Source organism: Cebus imitator, unplaced genomic scaffold (assembly GCF_001604975.1).
Source record: "Cebus imitator isolate Cc_AM_T3 unplaced genomic scaffold, Cebus_imitator-1.0 Scaffold114, whole genome shotgun sequence".
Taxonomy (NCBI): Eukaryota; Metazoa; Chordata; class Mammalia; order Primates; family Cebidae; genus Cebus; species Cebus imitator.
Genome location: NW_016107429.1, coordinates 4,156,938 through 4,177,343, shown reverse-complemented (window position 1 = coordinate 4,177,343; position 20,406 = coordinate 4,156,938). Strand labels below are relative to the sequence as shown.

The 20,406-nt window shown below is 35.3% G+C and overlaps 1 protein-coding gene across 2 annotated transcripts in view; it reads right to left on the bottom strand.

Moving 5' to 3' along the window:
• The window catches only part of DIAPH3 (diaphanous related formin 3), a 503,028-nt gene that overhangs the window by 174,919 nt on the left and 307,703 nt on the right, over positions 1 to 20,406 (bottom strand). For both annotated transcript variants that reach the window (XM_017538779.2, XM_017538781.2), the window contains one exon: positions 13,632 to 13,761. In XM_017538779.2, the coding sequence (XP_017394268.1) occupies positions 13,632 to 13,761 (130 nt within the window). The remainder of the gene's footprint in view (positions 1 to 13,631; positions 13,762 to 20,406) is intronic.

Genomic DNA, 20,406 nt, shown 5'->3' with positions numbered 1-20,406 from the left:
AAACCCTAGAAGAAAATCTAGGCAAAACCATTCAGGACGTAGGTGTAGGCAAGGACTTCATGACCAAAACACCAAAAGCATTGACAACAAAAGCCAAAATAGACAAATGGGACCTAATCTTCTTAACACTTTTAAAGTCATCAAGAACCCTTTTCTCTTCTCTGATCTCTGGCCTCCTACTGTTTTTCTCCAGTTTTGTTTTTACACTGTGCACAGGGGTTTCCAGACAATCAGTAAAGCTGCCCCTTTCCAATACATGTCAATAAGCTGGTTACATAACATCTGAGTTCCTAAACAAGGCCCAACCCACAATCTGGGGTGTTCTACTTCATATTCTGCCAAGTATTCGTCTCAGAACAACATACTGCTTATAGTTCCCCTGCCCATATCCCTCTTCATCCAATCTGTACCTGATCCTGGAAATAATGTGTATTCATCTGCCTTGTGCACTTCACCCCTGGGTCACAACCATTCATACTTTATAAGGAGTCAAAAACTACAGCAAGTATACAGGTAAACTGCCCTTTCTCCTCATCAGAACTGGTAATTATCTCTATCTCTGCAATTATCACTCTCTAATTACATTTATCTTTTTATCTGTCTTCCTCTTCCAAATGGCTGGGAATTCCATAAGAGGAGACACCATTCATCTTTGTATTTTCAGTTACAAAAGTATTGCAGATACTCAAATGTTTGCTGAAGGAATGGGTTTTGGATTTAACTTTAACCTCTCAAGATAAGAGCATTAAAATGAAATAGGAAAATACAACAGATTAAATATCCCAGACATTAAATCTAAGACACAGACTTTTCCCCAAGAGTCTTATTATTATGATAATTATACACCAGAGGTGTTAAAGAAACTTTAGAGTAAAAGTTAAAATCGAAACTATAAATATTTAAGTTTAAAGCAATCATGAATACATGCTTTTCATAACATCATGGCCTCTATGATTTACTAGATTAAGATTTCAAGTAAGAAAGGAGAAGAGAGGTTACACAAAGTAATATTTATAATTAAAAAAATAATCCTCTATGAATATCTCCTGGAGGTGTTGGTCATTATTTCATAACAAGCTTACTAAGAAATGCCACACTCACTCTTACATATCATGATACGATCCAGGGAAATGGATTTCTTTAAGGAAAGCTTAAAGAACAACTTATTACCATAGACAATTTAAACATGCAAACTAAATCAGCCTTCCTACACTCAAAGAATCAATTGTTTTATGTGCAAAACTATTTAGTTTCAGGATCAAGCAATATATTTCTTCCTAGACAACTGTAAAAATAAAAACATTTTATAAAGCTATAACAACATTTTACAAATGCGAGTTAAAATAATTAAATTATGTGGACAAGATGGCCCAAAACAAACCTCAGTGGCAATAAAAAAACAATCCTATTAAGTAGGTCTACAATAAAACTTAAATTCTAGAATATCATTATAAAATCCATTACTACGATGAAAAGATATGACACTAGAATAAGAGTGTAAAAAAATCAAAGTAAAAATAAATTGTAGCTTGGTTCATAACAGGTAAAGACAAATTGAAAGAAACTGTGCCGCCGGATGCAGAAGTTCACTCCTGTAATGCCAGTACTTTGGGAGGCCGAGGTGAGAGTATCACTTGAGGCCAGGGGTTTGAGGCCAGATTGGACAACATAGTGAACCCTCATCTGTATAAAAAATTTTTAAAAAATTAGCCAGGGGTAGTAGTGCCTGCCTACAGTCCTAGCTGTTCAGGAGGCTGAGGAAGGAGGATGGCTTGAGCCCAGGAATTTGAGGTTACAGTGAAGAGTGATCACATCACTGCACTCCAGCCTGGGTGACAGAAGGAAATCTTGGAAAAAGAAAAAGAAAAGGGAAGAAGGGAAGAAAGAGAAAAAGAGAGAGAGAAGCAATGCTAAGTGGACAGCCAGTCATCCTCACCAAGTAGTTGTACCTGCCTTGATTCACTTGACTCAGATCTTCTTTCTCCATTGTTCTGATTCTTGATGGAACTCCATATATTAACAAATGGAATTTGCAGTCCCTAATTAATTTACTATACTGTATGCAATAATGGTTTTATTTTTGCTGTTTTTACAAAATACTATAAGAAAAATGCCTTCATTTGCTATGGAGCATGGAACGAGGAAAGGGAGAAGGCAAGTGGAGGATGTGAATACAACCAATTAAAGGCCTCCAGTCAATTCTGTCGCACTGTTTCATCCCCTGAGAGAATGAGGCAGCCCTGTCCTCTACAAGCACAAAGAGGGTATTAAAGGCAGGCAGCTTTTTAGAAGAGAAAAGTATATTAGTGGGAGAAGCCCATCTCAAAGGAAATCATGTTTGCTTATAAGATTTGAGAATTCCCCTAGATAAGATATTCAAAACCATGGTATAAATATTAAATAAAANGATGCTGGTCCAAGGAGCACATTTTGACAGCAAGCGTCTAACAGCAACTAAATATGAATTGTATATATATTGTCACTCTTACGTCTGCATAAACTCAGAAATGTTTAATAAAAATATTCAAAATGTTCCCTCATTATGATGGTTCTGCGTACATGTACATGGGAGGGCAATTTTACTGCTTTTTACTTTGTCACAGGGGAAATGTTACGTGCGGACTGACTGACTTTCAAATGAGACTAGTTTTCACTTGCAGCTATTGGAGACCAGGTCAGCCTCACAAGTCCAAGACTGCATGTTAGCTGGACTTGAAAAAAGTCAGAATTTTTTCTCAAGTCTAGATCCTTCCCCTGAACTCCAATGGCCTATTTGGACAAGTTTTCTTAAGGTTTAGTAGGCAGCTTAAACTCACATTTCCAATTAGAATTTATCTTCCTCCTTGAATTGCCCCTACATTGCAATAAATCATTAGTTTTTCTAACTCTTTTCTCTCTCTTGGCCCACACATCTAACCATAGAGAGCATCTTGTTGGTTCTAACTTCAAAATGCATTCATTTTCCAAATACTTCTTACCACCCTCACTACTCTTCCTGATCCAAGCCAACGTTGTCACTCCTCTGGATTATTTTGACAGCATCAGAGTGGTTTTATTCATTCTACCATTAGTTGCCTACATTTTTTTTCTCAACAGAATAGCCAAAGCAATCCTTTGAGAATTTAAGTCAGATGTCACTTGTCTGCTTGAAACCTTCCAGTGGCTCCTCATGTCAGAGTAAAGTCAAATCCTTACAATGGACAGCGATGCCCAACAGGATCTACTACTTTTTTGACCTTGTCTCCTATTATACCCCCCTCCCTCCCTCTGTTCCAGTCTCACTTCCATATCTTGAAGCCTTTACACTTTCTTTTCCCTCTGCCTAGAATATACTTCTCTCAAATACCAACATAAATGGCCTCTCCACACCTCCTTTAGGGCTTTCTAAAGGCCATTTTCTCTACAGAACCTTCTCTGACCACTCAATCTAAAATTGCAAAAAAACCCTGCCCCAGCATACCCACGCCACACATAAGATATACAGTGACTTGGCTTGGCTCTATATCTGCCACCTAAGATGTAAACTTCAAGAAAGCAAAGGCTTCTGTGTTTACAGATCTTTGGTGCCTTGGAATGGATGAAGCATTCAGTAAATGACTAATTAAACAATGAACAGATAAATCTTATTTAAACCAACTTCATTTTGTTTTTCTGTCACTCACAGTCCAGCCTAATCCTTGCTAATACAAGTGCCTAGCACAGAGCCTACCAAACAGGAGTTGAATAAGCTGTTTTGAGAGTCCCTTCCTTATAGGGTCGAAACATATCAAAAACTACTAATGACACTTGTAATTTTTTCCATAAAACACATAGTTTGAAAGATAGTTGCCAAGAAACCACCATCACAGTGATAGACCTTTAGATGACAAAAGGGTCTCACTGCTGATCAATTTTAAATCTATACTTAATTTCTTCTGAGGGGAGAGGGGACAATTACCCTAGATCTTATTTTCTTTTTCTTTCTTTTTTTTTTTTTTTGAGACGGAGTCTCGCTCTGTCGCCTAGGCTGGAGTGGCACAATCTGGGCTCACTCAACTTCTGCCTCCTGGGTTTCAGTGATTCTCCTGCCTCAGCCACCTGAGTAGCTGGGATTACAAGCACGCACCACCACACCCAGCTAATTTGTATATTTTTAGTAGAGATGGGTTTTACCATGTTGGTCAGATTGGTATCCAACTTCCTGACCTCATGATCCACCTGCCTCAGCCTCCCAAAGTACTGGAATTACAGTCATGAGCCACCGTGCCTGGCCTTTATTTTCTTTAGGTTTTCCTATGAGTGTGACTATACATCATTTTAGATTTTCGTATCACTTATATCATTTGCCATAAGTTAGTTTATATTTCTATATGGCATTCCTTCAAAATTATTGGCTGCAATGAAAAAATTTATTTCTTAAATGCATGCATACACCTCCAGAAAAATAAGGTCAGAGTTGAAGAGTTGCTGGAGACTAGTTGTTTTCAAAGGTGGTTTAGTACCATAACTCCCTTTTCAAAAGAAATCTTACGTCAAAGTTCAAAATATAAAATAAAGTGTTGCAGGCTGAAGCAAAGAAAAATAGGACCTATTTTCCAAATTCCATTCCCTATGTTAGCATGTCCAACTGGTGAAAATGCATTGAGCTGTACACTTAGGATCGGCGTAAGTGTATGTGTATTATTCTTTAATTTTTAGAAAAGTACCAACATAAGACTACAAAATTTGTGGTTGTTATGTTCTAAAGTTTGAATAAGCTCCAGGCAACACACCATTGGAATCTCTTCAAATAACTTCTGACAATACCTATTAAAATTCGATAACAACATATTATTCACATAGACTCATGTTATCTGCACTGTTCATGACAGATAAGCAAATGTGTGTCAACAATAATCATGGAAAAATAACAGCAACAAATATAACAAATGTAGAGAATATTTATATAGTGTTTAGTAGGTACTCTATAAGCTTTATAAACATTTATACATATTAACCTGTTTAATCCTCACAATAAACCTCTGGGTTAACTACTAATATTGCACCCATTTTATAGGTAGGAAAATGGAAGCTCAGAGAGAATAAGATGCTTGTCTAAGATTATACCTCTAACAAGCTGAGGTTTCAACTCCAGGTGAACCAGTTAGCTAGCCTCAGAGTCCGTGGTCTAAAAAGCAGTTTCTCCTATCAAATAATGTTTCTATAATATAACTGAAAACCTATTAATTTTGCCCACTAAAATCACTTATTACAGATATTGTTGTTATCATAGACTATCAATTCCTTACATTCAGAGGCATGGTTTGGATTTGTGTCCCCTCCCAAGTCTCATGTCAAATTGTGATCCCCACTGTTGGAGAAGGGCACAGGGAGGAGGTAACTAGATCATGGTGGTGAATTTTCCTCTTGCTGTTCTCATGATAGAGAGTTTTCACGAGATCTGGCTGTTAAAAAGTACGCAGCACCTCCCCCTGCTCTCTTTTCCTCCTTCTCCAGCCATGTAAGAAATGCCTACTGGCCCTTTGGCCTCTGCCATAATTGTAAGTTTCCTGAGGCCTCCCCAGCCATGCTTCCTGTATAGCCTATGGAACTGTGAGCCACTTCAACCACTTTTCTTTATAAATTACTCAGTCTCAGGTAGTTCTTTATAGCTATGCGAGAATGGACTAATACAAAGGCATACATTAATTTCAGTTTTAACTGGTTTAGTATTTTCACACAATGACAAAAGTAAAGCATATTTCAGAAGTACATTAATAACCCTTAAAAACTAAACTATTTTACTATTTAATGATATATGCTTTCCAGATATACTTTTTTTTTTTTTTTGAGACCGAGTTTCACTCTTGTTACCCAGGCTGGAGTGCAATGGCGCGATCTCGGCTCACCGCAACCTCCACCTCCCAGGTTCAGGCAATTCTCCTGCCTCAGCCTCCCAAGCAGCTGGGACTACAGGCACGCGCCACCATGCCCAGCTAATTTTTTGTATTTTTAGTAGAGACGGGGTTTCATCATGTTGACCAGGATGGTCTCGATCTCTTGACCTCGTGATCCACCCGCCTCGGCCTCCCAAAGTGCTGGGATTACAGGCTTGAGCCACCGCGCCCGGCCTAACCAGATATACTTATTAGAATAATTTCCCTGAACTGTTTCATGATACTCAAAGATGATAGTGCTATCTCCATGCAGTTATAGGACTTATGACAAAGATGACTGTAATGCATGAACAGTGACACCCCCCCCCAAATGCCTATCCACCCAGGACCTCAGAATATCATTTATTCAGAAATAGGAACTTTGCAGATGAGATTAAAGATCTTGAGAAGAAATCATCCTGTCACTGACATCATCCAATAACTAGTGTCCATAAGCAGAGGTGAGGACCCCAAGAGAAGATACAGGCAGAGAGTGGAGTGATGCATCTACAGGCCTAGGAACACAAAGGACTCCAGGTAGCCATTAGAAGCTGGAAGAAAAGCATGGAATGGTTTCTCCCCTGGAGCTTTCTGAAGATGCTAACCATACTAATACTATGTTTCAGGGACTTTAGTGACAGACTAAATTTCTGTTGTTTACGGGCACACAGTTTGTGGTAATTGGTTATGGCAGCCCTAACAAACCAATACAACTACTAATTCAAGATTCTGCAGTCTGCATAAATACAATCTGGTTTCTGGAGAGGAGCTGGCAATTCTACCTGCAGCATCTGATTATCTCCATGCCTCTTCCACCAACTGGTTACATGTCAACTTTGTCTCAAACAAGATTCATAAGATTGCCATTAATGTGTTTGCTCCATCCATGTCGGAGGTTTCTCTGTAGTATACAGATTTGTTACGTTAAGCTGTCCTTCAGAATACACTAGCCTGAAATTTTCTTCCACCTGCTTTGTTTGTAATTTCCCACTTCATATTGGAAAACTAAGGTGCAATAAATATTACTTTACAGCCATGAATGTAAGAGACTTCTAAAACCTTGGTCGTCACTGGTGATACTGTCCTGTTACTTGATGTTTGCTGTGGTTCATAGGTGACAATGACAGAGCTGCTCAAGTAGCTACTTCAAATCCGTAGCTGGCCAAAAATCTGCAAACACTGTAAACTGTTAGTTTCTCAAAAAGATTAATGCTGTATTGATGCCACTTTCAGCCTGTTAACCTCCAGAAAGATATAGAGGTCTTCCTGATGTGATTTTCTTCCTCATGATCATCTATCAGCCCAAGCCACAGCAGATTCAGGGAATGTTCTTAGCTCAGTATCTCAAAAAGCAATCTTTAGCTGCAAGTAGTTCTTCCATGCCCAGTGTTATTCAATGTCAATCCACAGAATCCTTAATCCTTCTAGTGATTTTGGGACGTGCTCTTTCTATTCCACTCTGCTGCTTTCCACAACAGTTTATATTTGTACTACAAAATGATTAATCTTACAATCACATATCCAAGTCTCCAACTTAAACTTTTGATGCCAACTATATACAGATGATTCCTGGAAATAAACTGGGAGGATTTAAATATGTGGTCTCTTAGCAGTATACCATGCTTGCAATACACTATAAATATTTTTCATAAATCTTGCAATTATCTTGGGTATGGCCCAGTTATATCTCATCACACCTTTTGTGAAAAAAGAATTTGTTGAACACAAAATTTTACATATTCTAACATTTGGTAAGTATATGCAAACATATGTAAACTATATTTAAAAATAAATTTAATTTTCATTATATTTGGCTTATATTATTAAAATTATTTTAGAATTCCTAAGTATACTTACCAAATATATATAAATATATACGTAAAATATATTAATATATACTTTGGAATTCCTAAGTAAATTCCTAAGTATATTTACTAGATGACTACAGGTAGTCAAATTACTTCCCTGAGATGTAAAACCATTAGGAGTCATAGGCTGGCTTTACAGACATAGCTTTTACTCCAAGGCCTATCTGCAGAACCAGCACTACACAATTTGGAGATACTAAATGCTGTCATTATTTCCACGGGAAAATGAAAAAAAAAAAAAAAAGTAACGTCATCTACCCATGACTTACTTTTGGAAAAGTGTCAAGAGATAACTCAGAGTGTTACTAATTTTTATTAGTTACCTGCTTATATGAAAATTGCAACTATTATAGTAGCAAAACAGGGAAAAATGGACAAGAAATACATATATATTGGCATATATATTTATGGATATATATATATATATATGTGGATATAGTAAAAGAAAAAGACAAAACAAAAACTTAGTACAGTACAACACGATTAAGTGCATTCTAAAACAAAATCTAGGAAATGCCATAGATGTGACCCTGAAATTAAATGAAAATTTTCATGAACATATTTATTTTAAAGTGCCTTAAAATATCCTTATACAGGTACTAATTTATGTTTCATGTCTACTCAAAAGAGGAATTGAAGCATACTTGTAATTATTTCAAATCATGTGATAATTCATAGTTTGTAGAAGAACTTTTGATATTCCTAAATTGATTACTAGTGAACATCCAACACAGCATATCTACAACTGCTACTTCAACTTATTTGATAAAGTGAAAAATCATTCAGTATAGGCTACTCTATTCTATAGCCAAAGACTTCTAAGCAGGTAGGAAAATTTTCCTAAGTAAGTATATTAGTTTGCTAGAGCTGCCATCACAAAATACCCCAGGCTGAGTGGCTTAAACAACAAAAATTCATTTTCTCATTTCTGGAGGCCAGAAGACCAAGAACAAGATGTTGGCAGAGTTGGTTTCCTCTGAGGGCCGTAAGGAAATGATTTGTTCCAGGCCTCTCCCCTTGGCTTGCAGATGGCCACCTCCTCACTGTATCTTCACATGGCCTATCCTCTGTACATGTACATTCCTGAATGGCTGTGATTCTAAATTTCCTCTGCTTATAAGGACACAAGTCAGATTGGATTAGGGATACCCTGATGATCTCATTTTAACTCTCCTCTCTTTAAAGGCTCTATCTCCAAACATAGTCAAGTTCCAACATACTGAGGTTTAGGGCTTTAACACAGGAATTTATAAGGGACACAGTATAGCCCAAAACAGTTAGAAAACATTTTTGTTCCCTTCACTGACAATTTAATAAAAGCTATATCCCACATGGTTGTCTTCTATAACTAAATTATTTTATTATAAATATTTCCACCAGCAACAATGAATCCTATTAACTTCATCATATAGGCAGATATGGGTAAACCAAAGTGTCTTTTCATAACATTCTAATATTCTATTCCTGATCTAAAAGAACAAATAAATGAATTAATATATTGTACACAAATTACAAGGCCCCAACCTACAACCTCCATGACATAATGATTCCAACCAATAACATAGTAGCTGTGTTGCTGACTCTGCTGCAGGGGATATAAAATGCAACTAAACCAATAACTAATACTGTCTATTCAAAATATGTGTCAAACTCACTAACAAATTTTAACTGGCATTTTTGGAAGGCTATAGCGACAAAGAGGTTAACGCATCTGCTAGTAGTTATAGCAGATGAATTTGAAATTTTCAAACACTATAAATTTTCCAGGTGGTTGCCACCTGGAAATTAAGTGTCCTAAGTGCTCGCAGTAGGTGAACAAAAGATAAACATTTGGTATTTAGTAAGACATTTATCATAAAATGATGGAGATGCATGAGGAACTGGAAACCAGGAGATGTATTTGAGCAGAAAAATATTTCAGTCAAACCAAGGAATTGCTAGCTAAAAACATACAAACAGAGTCTTCAAAGCAGAAAAGGCAGTATTAAATGGGGAAGATTTAAAAATCAAATACATAAATGAATGCTCATAATGCTAAAATATGGAAACGGGAAAGTGACAGAAATTATAAATGAGCAATCATTGAATCTACTCTGATAATACAGTGAATATTGATCTCTTATAGAAGCTTCATTCTATTCCCAGCTGTCCCAGGAATAATCCCTGGTCTACAGCAGCAGTTCCTAAATAGTAGTATAAGAATTCCTGGAAAACCTATGAATTTATCCTTAAAGAAACAGTAGAATACACAAATTTAGGTGAGGTTTCCAGCAAAAAGCACCAAAGGAAAGGCGATATTTAGTTTTAAGTTTCTTGATGAAGGAGAAAAACTAGATAACATTCTGGGCCACAGCTGCCACTTCCCACGGATTTAACTTAAGCAAAACCCACCATGCAGCTCTGCATTGAGATGCTGAAGGCTATAAAGAGATATGACAAATGAGAGAAAAGATATCCAAAGAAGTGGAGACAAGCAGGCTTTTCTCAAGTAAATAAGATATAGAAGGAGAGGTTAAGGGTGTAGGAATCAAGAGTCCCATTTTGTGGCATAAGATGATTCTGATACCTTTTTGAGATGCAATGGAAATGGCAATAGCTGTTGTATATACAAGTGTGGATCTTAGAAAAAAAGTGTGGGATATACATTTGTCAGTAATTAACATAATTATGGTATTTAAATCCTAGGGAACTGAAGACATCACCTAAAGAGAAGATGTAGGGACAAAAAGAGAGAAGGGTTCACTATTAGGCTAATTTTTAAAAAACAACACATAGACACTGCACAGTAGAAGAGGAGAAAGTTAAGGAAATTGACAGTAATAGGGAAGAGCCAGCTAGGAAAGAGCCAGGTGGGAGTGAGGCAGATTGGGTTTCACTAAGTCACAGAAATTACACCTGAACCAATAGTAAGACAAGAGCACAATTTCTGACACAGTGTAATCATTCATTAAAGGCTTGTTAAATTAATGACTGAATGAGTTACAGGCTGAACTAGCATGGCATTTCTAGAATTCAGAGTTGACTAGGAAAGGATGGAAATACACAGTAGAACTATGATAACTCTAAAAAAGGTCAGACCAAGGTGTTGCTGTAAGTTTACATTCATTTTATTTTAATATACCCCCAACAAAAAAGTAAGTTTTATCATATTTTCTACTCTTGAATAAAATTTAATAATGAAATATATTATTGGGAAGTAATCAATAAAACCTTTATACATTAATTTTAACTGCTTAGACAAGGAAAAAATGTATTCATTTCATTTGTCATATGTCTTCACAGCCTTCAGCATCTCAATACAGCTCTGTATGCTACCTACATTTTTAGGTTGCATGGGGCAAAGTAAGTAAGTCAGTGTCATTAGAACACTAGGATTTACTAGTAAAACTTTGAGTAAAAAGCTTACTTTTTGTCTTAAAAATCAAGACAGGCTGTATGAAATATTTACTTCAAAGAAACATACATTTCAGCATTGAGATGCTGAAGGCTAGGAAGAGATATGACAAATGAGAGGAAAGACACCCAAAGAAGGGAGGCCAAGCAAGTCCAAAAGAGAGAAATATTACAATGGTATTCAGAAATATAATAATGACTCAAAGTATTTCCATGAAATGCAACAGAAAAGCTGTAAGTCATTGTATCTTAGAAAAGAAGCAGTCCTAATGAAGTAGATTTTTGAAAATTGTCATACAGGTAAGCTCATTAGTTACAATGAAAGTTCTCCCTGCTGATCTAGGGGTATCTAATGACCAGGATTTGTTATGTCCCAAAAACAGAGGTACTTTTTAATTCATGAGACAGCACACTAAGGAGATTTCAAATCTGGAAACTTTCAAATGATGATACATAATACATGTATAAGAGCGCTAAAATACTCCAAAACAAACACAGACTTACTTCATTCAAAACATTACATCTTCTCCTCAAATCTCATTCATTAAGTAATATAACCATTAAAAAATTATGCTTAACAATCACCAATACCATATAAAGTATCTCAGCGATGACTTTTCTATGTTAAATATGAAGTTGGCTGCTTCCTGTGCAACATATTAACAGTATCTGCTGACCCATACACAGACACTAGCCTCCACTCTTAACAGATGGAAACTAAAAAGCCCTAAAACCCCAGAACGCCCTGCTGAAAAATCAAGACAACAAACAAACAGAAAAATACCCAGAAGAGCCAAACCAAATTACAATTCTGCAAGTCCTTATCAAAGGTAAATATTTTTAAAGAACAAATTATAATATTAATATAGAATTTTAAGTATGAGTCAACATAAATATTTCAAAAACTTAATTTATAGCAAAAACTGCTAAACAATAAATTCTACAATACAAAATATATCTACTCAACCATGGTTTTCCCCAGGAAAAAAATGCCCTGTGTATTTCAAGGCACTTTGTGCCATGTTTTCATCCACTACTCTGTTACCTATCAAACTGCTTAACGCCCATCAAGGACACTCATTTTCAATATTTTTCATCATTTAGTCAAATATTCCAAAATATCAGAATTCTCTTTAAGAGGATTTCCTTGAGTTAATGAACCAATCAATGAAAGCTATCTTGAAGATCATGAGTGATCTTGAATGTTTCCAACCTATTCAGTTCAATGCCCTTCCACCCTATCTCATATGGTTTAATACAAGAAAATAATTTCAATTATTTTCCCTTCTTAAATCCTATTGAAACATCTAAAACTATAAATATGGAAAAAATTCTTCTTACATCAGGACAGTTTTAGGTAGCATAGGGGCAAAGTAAGTAATTCATTATCATTAGAACACTAGGATTTAGTAGTAAAAATTTAAGTAAAAAGCTTATTTTTGTCTTAAAAATCAAGACAGGCTGTATAAAATATTTACTTCAAAGAAACATACATCTCAGAAAAAGTTTCAAAGAACATCTCATCCAATCACAATCTTCTTTGTCAATAAAGTTTTATAATCCCTGTTTTACAGAAGAAGAACGATTTAAAGGGAGCAGAAAAAAATAAAATTGATTTTTTAAGATGAAATATTTACTCTAATATGAAAAGCAATAATATATCCTTTAAGTCAATGATTTCCAACATTAAAAAGAAAAATAGATTATAAAGACAATTTTATATTACTAATGACTAGTATCAGTGAAAAAATAATATAGATATTCTATCATTTCACCAGAGTTATTTTCCAAAATGTATTCATAAATTGGTTGTTTGGCACCAAGTGAAGTTGACAGACTCAATGTGAAATATAAATGAAAACTGAATTATTAAGGTAGTCAAAAAATTGTGTTTAAATCATACTATAGCTAAGTATTAATAATAGGTCCTAACCTTTTTATGATCCTTTATGATTTGATCTAAGCCCACAGTTGAGAATAGAATCAAGTTAGAAATTTGGGAATTAGGAAGGGGTAAATTGAAACTGGCACTATGTTGGCTTCTATAACAAAAAAAGAGAGCACCTACAAGCTGGGCAGAGACAGATTTGGTGCTCAGGCAAATGGAGACACTGATAGCTGGTCCTGGGCTCAGGTATGTAATAGTCTCTCAGCGCCTGTGAATGACACTGAATCAAGAGAGAATCACCTCGCCAAAGTGGAGGAGGTTTAGAAGGTAGGGCTAGCAGGCATCCATAAGGTTTAAACTGCAAACAAAGTATTTTATAGTATGAGGCCTCATCATCTAATTAAACAAATTAAACTCATAGCTCCAATCATGACAACTCATAATATCCTATAATTCTCTCTTTATTTTTAAAATGAGATACTGGGTTTGAAAACAGTGTGACAAAGTATGCACAAATAAAATGTATAAATTTCAGTCTTTTAGTGATGAAGACCAGAGCAATAAAATGTTTCTTATAAAGGCACAAACCTTTACTAGCTTTGTCTAAAGGTTCCAAATCATCCACAAAATTCAGGATATCAGGGTACTTCTCTTCACATATTTCTACCAGGAAATGCAGTAGCGTTGTTTTCTGATCTGCTGATTTTGTGTCCTTTAGCTAAACAGAACAGGAGGGAGAAAGAACACAGAATCTTAAGTATGTTGATATTCTGTCTACTGAAATGTTAATACTGTATTTTGTAGATAAGAAATAAAAGTTGTAAAATTAGTTGATTTCATTTTTGAAAAACAAATATTTAAATACTTGAAAAACTACATTTTACTTGCCGTTTGGTGAAAGTTATTATTTGTTGCAAAAAAGGAGTAAGTTTAATCTAATCTAGCACGCAATGCTTGATAGGAAAAAATATATGGCAAAGTGCCTAGGAAAACAGAGTAACCTGTGAGTCTATTTAACAGTCGTATTTAAAACATCCCTGAGCATTCATCATTTATCCTTTGGCACATATCCATAGAATGCCTACTAGACACTGTAGTAGTTGGAGACATAACAACAAATTAAACAGTCTTTCCTCAAGAAGCATTTAGTTTAAAAATATATTTGTTTGCCTTGGTGTGAAAATCATCACCAAAGTTCATCTAGGAAGACATGACATCAGAACTGAAATCTCAAAGACAGGAAGTTGTATAAGATTAGGGAAGAAAAGGAAAAAATGCAAAAGTGCAATAGCATAGGCACATGGAGCAGCATTTACAAGGGCTATAGATGAGGAAGGAAATGGCACATTTGAGGAGGCTCAGTGTCTCCAGAATAAAGGTGGATACGCATTAGGGAAGGCAAGTACGGGACACGACAAAGATATAAATCTGAAAAGACTAGAAAATAAAAGAAAAGGTAATGCCATGCAATAGAAATAGGATTTTAATTTTGAAGCAATGCAAGTTTTCAATCTAGATGAGAGATGATCAGATATACATTTTAGAAAGCACCCTCCAGTGAGTGTGGCTAAAAAGATCAGGACAAGAGTACTAAGAGAAGCAAGAAGAGTAATTTTAAAAACTTGTGGCAATAATCAGGCAGGGAAAGAGGGCAGCCTGAACAGAGGCTGTGCCTGGGAAATGGAGACAATGAGACCATGTGGGTCTGGAAACCCAGGAGATGCTGATAACTAATACAGGTCAGAAAGGATGAAAAACAAATGTGTGGGGGGTGGCCAAAGAAGATAATTGCTTTGGACAAGGTAAATTTGAAGCTTTTTGGTAGTAACCAGGTGGAAATGTCTTCAAAGAACATAAGTTTATCAATCTAGGTATAGAACAGTGCTTCCATTATTTTTTTTTCATGATTGTTCGCTAAGAAGTTTTTAGGCATTTTTTTTTTCTAAATGCACCTATGAAATTTTAAACCACAAAGGTAATGCATTATGTTTATATAGTGTATGCACATCTGTGTTTTACACCTAAAAACTAGTTAAACAAGACAATTTTTGCTCCCCAAGAACCAGCTTTTTATCCCTCAAACATACCTGTTGAAAGTACATGGGGGGGATCTCAGAGGAATAAACTGCGGTACCAACTTGTGACCCCTTTGGTCCCAAAGCTAATTATTTGATCAGATTAAAATAAACAGGTATGCAGAATGAATGCAAAGAGGATATGGACTTGAGATGACCAGGGTGGACCAATCATAATCTGAAATGGCCAAGGAGTGCAATCACGGGGAGAGGTAGTTAAGCTAAAACCTGAACAACGATAAAAATGAGCTTGGGTTTTGTGTAGTGCTGGGGCAGAAAGTATTGGCAAGGAGGAGTGGTACGAACACAGGACTAATAGGTAATCAGGTAACATTCCCTACCATTAAGTAATCATTTAGAGCAGAGACACAAATAAAGAGTAAAAAAAAGAAAGAAGGGAAGAAGGAGAGAAGGAAAGAAAGGAAGAAAGGAAGAGAGAGAGAGAGAGAGAGAGAGAGAGAGAGAGAGAAAAGAGAAAGAAAGAAGGAAAGAAAGAAGAAAGAAAAAGATAAGAAAGAAAGAAAGAAAGAAAGAAAGAAAGAAAGAAGGAAGGAAGGAAGGAAGGAAGGAAGGAAGGAAGGAAGGAAGGAAGGAAGGAAGGAAGAGGGAGAGAAAGAAAAGAAAGAAATCTCTCTCCACCAGAATTTAATTTAGACCTGAAATTCAAGGCATACCTATTTGGACACAGCACTATTTACTTGCTTCCTTTCCAAGAATTTTCCACTTTAAAATTGGTTCCTAAATAAATTCCCGTTATACACACACACACACACACACACACACACACACATTTTTTGAGATGGAGTCTCTGTCTTTCACCCAGGCTGGAGTGCAGTGCTGCTATCTCGGCTCACTGCAACCTTCGCTCCCTGGGTTCAAGCAATTCTCCTGCCTCCCAAGTAGCTGGGACTGTAGGCACCCATAAGTAATATTTTTAAAAATCCGACATCACTAACTATTCTATCACTATGAGAAAAATACCAAATAACTATTAAGGTCTAGTAGTGGAAGAATGAGAGATTTCTGTGCCATCATACATATTAACATAATGACTACTTATTGATTCAAAATCTATCATAGCCCTGGGAACAGTGAGCTACCCACCTAGACAGCCTTACTTTCACATCATAACACATGTAATAGGTTCAAATGCTACACTGACCTACACATCAAAACTAATTAATAGTCTTGAGCAAGTTACTGGACCTTAGCTTTCACAGAGGTAAAAGAAGAAAATGAAACAACATAGAAACTCTAAATTCACTTTTTACTCTAAAAATGTTAAGTATACATTATAGTGGAACTAAGAGTTAGTAGATGTAGTACAATTTAATTTTTAAAAACTAGAAGAATGGAGAAATGTAGTTATTATCTCATTTCAGAGCTATTTCTGTGTGTATAGGTCAGTTTGAATCATTCTATGGGCTTCTGCTTTTACATATAGACTTATGAATGTCAAATACAATTTTTTAAAGTTTCCTTACAATCCTGTAATTTCATTCATACCATCATCTTAAATAGATAACGGCAGATTAAAAGCAGCCAACTTTTAGAAATAGTTTTTTTCTTTGTACAGCCACCAAAGGTTAACACGAACGTTGTGTTCTGTTTTGTTAGAAAGCACTCTTGTGTAGCAAAGATCCTTTATTTCACCTACGCTAATTCACAGCAATGACTACTTGGGGAATACTGTTCCTATCGTGAACTCTCAGCAACCCGCTGTTACCAGTCTACACCCCTGCAGCCTGTGTGGAATGTTAAGACAAGTACCATCTACCTTCATAATTTGTAAAGCCTAGAAAGAGTATTCCAATAGTATCTGTGATGTAGCTAAACAGCCAGCAACTGCTAAGATTAATGTATCAAAAAATCTCTGATGGAAAAACAACCAACTGGATCAATCTTGGTCTTTATTTGCAAGCAATGAGAATTCAGAATTTAGGATCGTGGAACACAATATAGTCTGTAGCAACTACTAGTTTAATAAATGTTAGGTACTCAAGTCAAACACTGATTTGAGTTATTCAGAGACAATTACAAAGCTAAACACTGATTTAGGAGGAGGGTGCTACCATGGGTTGTCTTGTTGAAAATATCAACTGAGTGGTGAGCAGCATGCTGGGAACAGTCTAATATTAAAAAGTACACTCACTGAATAGTAAAGGGAATTGCAATAAACCTATCATTTCAAAATGGGTATTTAACAATTAAGAGACACCACTCAAATTTTCAAGTAAATATATTTGAAACTAAGCCTTATAAGAGGTGCAGACTAGAAGCATGTTGTTGATAATGCTTGTGTCTCATGTATAAACTACTCTGCAGCTCTAAACTATAGGGCAGAGATTCCTCATTCTTACTCTAACATTCTCAAGAAAAATTTCACAATGCTGTCAAGATACTCTTCCTGCCTCAACTACTCTATTCTCTTCCTCCCCCTCTCTAATCACTTTTTTATAGTCTCCCAAAAGCATGAAAGCATAAAATGTATTATGTCTTTATCCATCTGCTCAAGATGTTGTCATTTCATTAATGAACATTACCAACTAAAAAGGCACATTTTACTTCTACTCATGTCATACTCACATCACAATAATTTTCTGAGCTATAACAAGTAAAGCTTGGGAGATAGTGCTAATTTTGTTGAAGATGAGTTGCAACTTAGCAGGTTTTGTAATGGTAAATCTTGGAAAGAAAATAAAACTAAAATATTTGCCTTAAAAATATGTTCAGGTTAAAAATATGCTTTATTTAAACCTTAACAGTCAGTACGTGACAGGATTCCTTTTGTATTATTGTCAAGAGATTTTTCTTACTGATGAGTAATCATCACTGTTAAATAGAACTTTCTATTTATGTATTGTTTCTTTAAGGTACATTTAATGTGGCATAAATGTCAAATAAACAAAAGATGGATGGAGTTTCTCCAACCACTCTGTTCGTTCCAGACAAAATAATGTTAAAAGTTGATCCTGTAATAAATCATGGCCTAGTTGTCGGTCTGGAGTAAAACTCCCTTGTAGTTACAATGCAAGGTTGGGGGATATTTTTGAGGTATTCAGCACAAATTTGGGTGACATTTAAAGAATATTCCATTATTTTAGTCACATAGAAATAATTTAAATTTAAATCCTAAAATAAAAACTAAGCGTCTTCTTGGTGATCTTCAGAAGTCAAGGAAATAGATCCCTTCTTCTTTGAAATAAAGAAACATACAACTTAAGAATATTATCACATTAATAACTCTACTCCTCATCATGTTCCTATATTAAAGGTATGTATCAAAGCAGCACTGAATATTTAGATGTTTAGATGCTGTGGACATTAGTGAACACCAGAAACATGACAAAATTTTTTAAAATCTTGTAAAGGCCCATTAACGTTTTAGAAGAGTAAAACCTGTGAATAATATTAATGCTGAAGATGACAGTAGCAATTCTTGTTTGGTACTTACTATGAGACAGGCACTAGCCACATAATATAACAATGTTAAGTGCCTAAAACATACAACCCCCAACTAGTATTATGCCCCTTATTTAAAAAGGAAAATGGAAATTTATAGAGATCATATAGCTTATACTGGATCACAAAGAGCCAATGATTAGAACACATGTCTGTGTGAATAGAAAGCTCTTATCCACTATAAAACATAGTTCCTTTACAGAAGTCTTTAATCTAGCTTATTATTAACAAAAGAAATCAAATTCTCAAAATCAGTGGGAAAAACTGGTAGTAAAACAACAAAAGAGCACCAATGCAATTTAAAATACTAGCACCCTTTAACCTGCTAATTCTAGCTTGGAAAGCATCTAAAAACAGACACCACACTCCCCTGAGATCATTTCTAGTCCTAAGAGCTCAACATTCTATTGTTTTATCTGTAAAACAAGTAAAATGCCGTCTGAATCATATCAATCAAATAGCAAGTCTTTATATATTTCTAATAGATTACTGCTGACAAAATATCATATGGTTGAAGTAAAGGTATCTATAAAGTTTAACCTTCAATGGATTTTTATACAACTATATTTTAATAGCATCATATCCCATCTCAAATCTTTTGCAGAATAAAGTGGAATGTGTATGCATGAAACAGCATCTCTAAAAATAGGTTAAAGCTATCCATGTGAAAATGGATGTATGAAAACATACTAACAAAGATGGTATCACAGTTGCTTAGATAGAAAGCTCAAAAAGTCAATGTGGTAATACAAGTTCACTAGAAAAACCAACCACCTTTATAGAATCAATATTGTTTTCCGGTATATATATATATATATATATATATGTGTGTGTGTGTGTGTGTGTGTGTGAGAGAGAGAGAGAGAGAGAGAGAGAGAGAGAGAGAGAGAGAGAGAGAGAGATGGGGTCTTGCTTAATTTTTCAGGCTGGTCTTGAACTACTGGACTGAGGCAATCCTCTCACCTCAGCCTCCAGGGTAGCTGGGACTATGAGCTTGTACTACCATGCCAGCTAAATACATACATATATATATTTTAAAACATATATATATACACACACACACGCACATATATATATTTTTAAATAATCACTGTGCTAATGAAACTTTTCAAAAAAAGTATCACTCCAATACAAATGACAATGAAAATCCTGAAGTAAATAAAACAAGATGGTTGAGGCAGGAGAAGTGCATGAGCCTAGGAGTTCAAGACTGCAATGAGCTATATAATCTCTCCACTGCACCCTGGCATGGGTGCCAGAGTGAGAACTGTCTCTTAAAACAAACAACAAAACAAAATAAGCCCAAAGTGCTTATGCCACTGCTATAACCATAAATAAAATTTTCTTAATAAATTTAAAGATAGAAACCAATTGATGTTAGGTAAATTAGATATTAAGACATATAAATATTAAATTACTTATGGCACTCATATATAAAAACAATGTATATTAATAGCTTATATCATATTGTGGTACAATGTATATTAATAGCTTATATCATATTGTGGTACAATGTATATTAATAGCTTAATTTTCATTTTAAAATGATAATGAGAATTAAAACATTAAGTGACCAAGTAAACACTTTAAATAATGTGGACTTCCATAATTATAATACACTACCATATCCCCATACACTTTCTCTGAATTATATTTTTAACACATTTCTCTTGAACAGTGAGTGCAGAAACTTCTATACAAAAAGGATTTGTGCATCTTAGTAAAAGTTTAGTTTACTACATTATCTATTATACTGTATTGTTCTGTTCATACTGCCCCCTTCTTCCCTCAAAAGATGTAAAACAGCTCAATGTTCTTTATAAAAA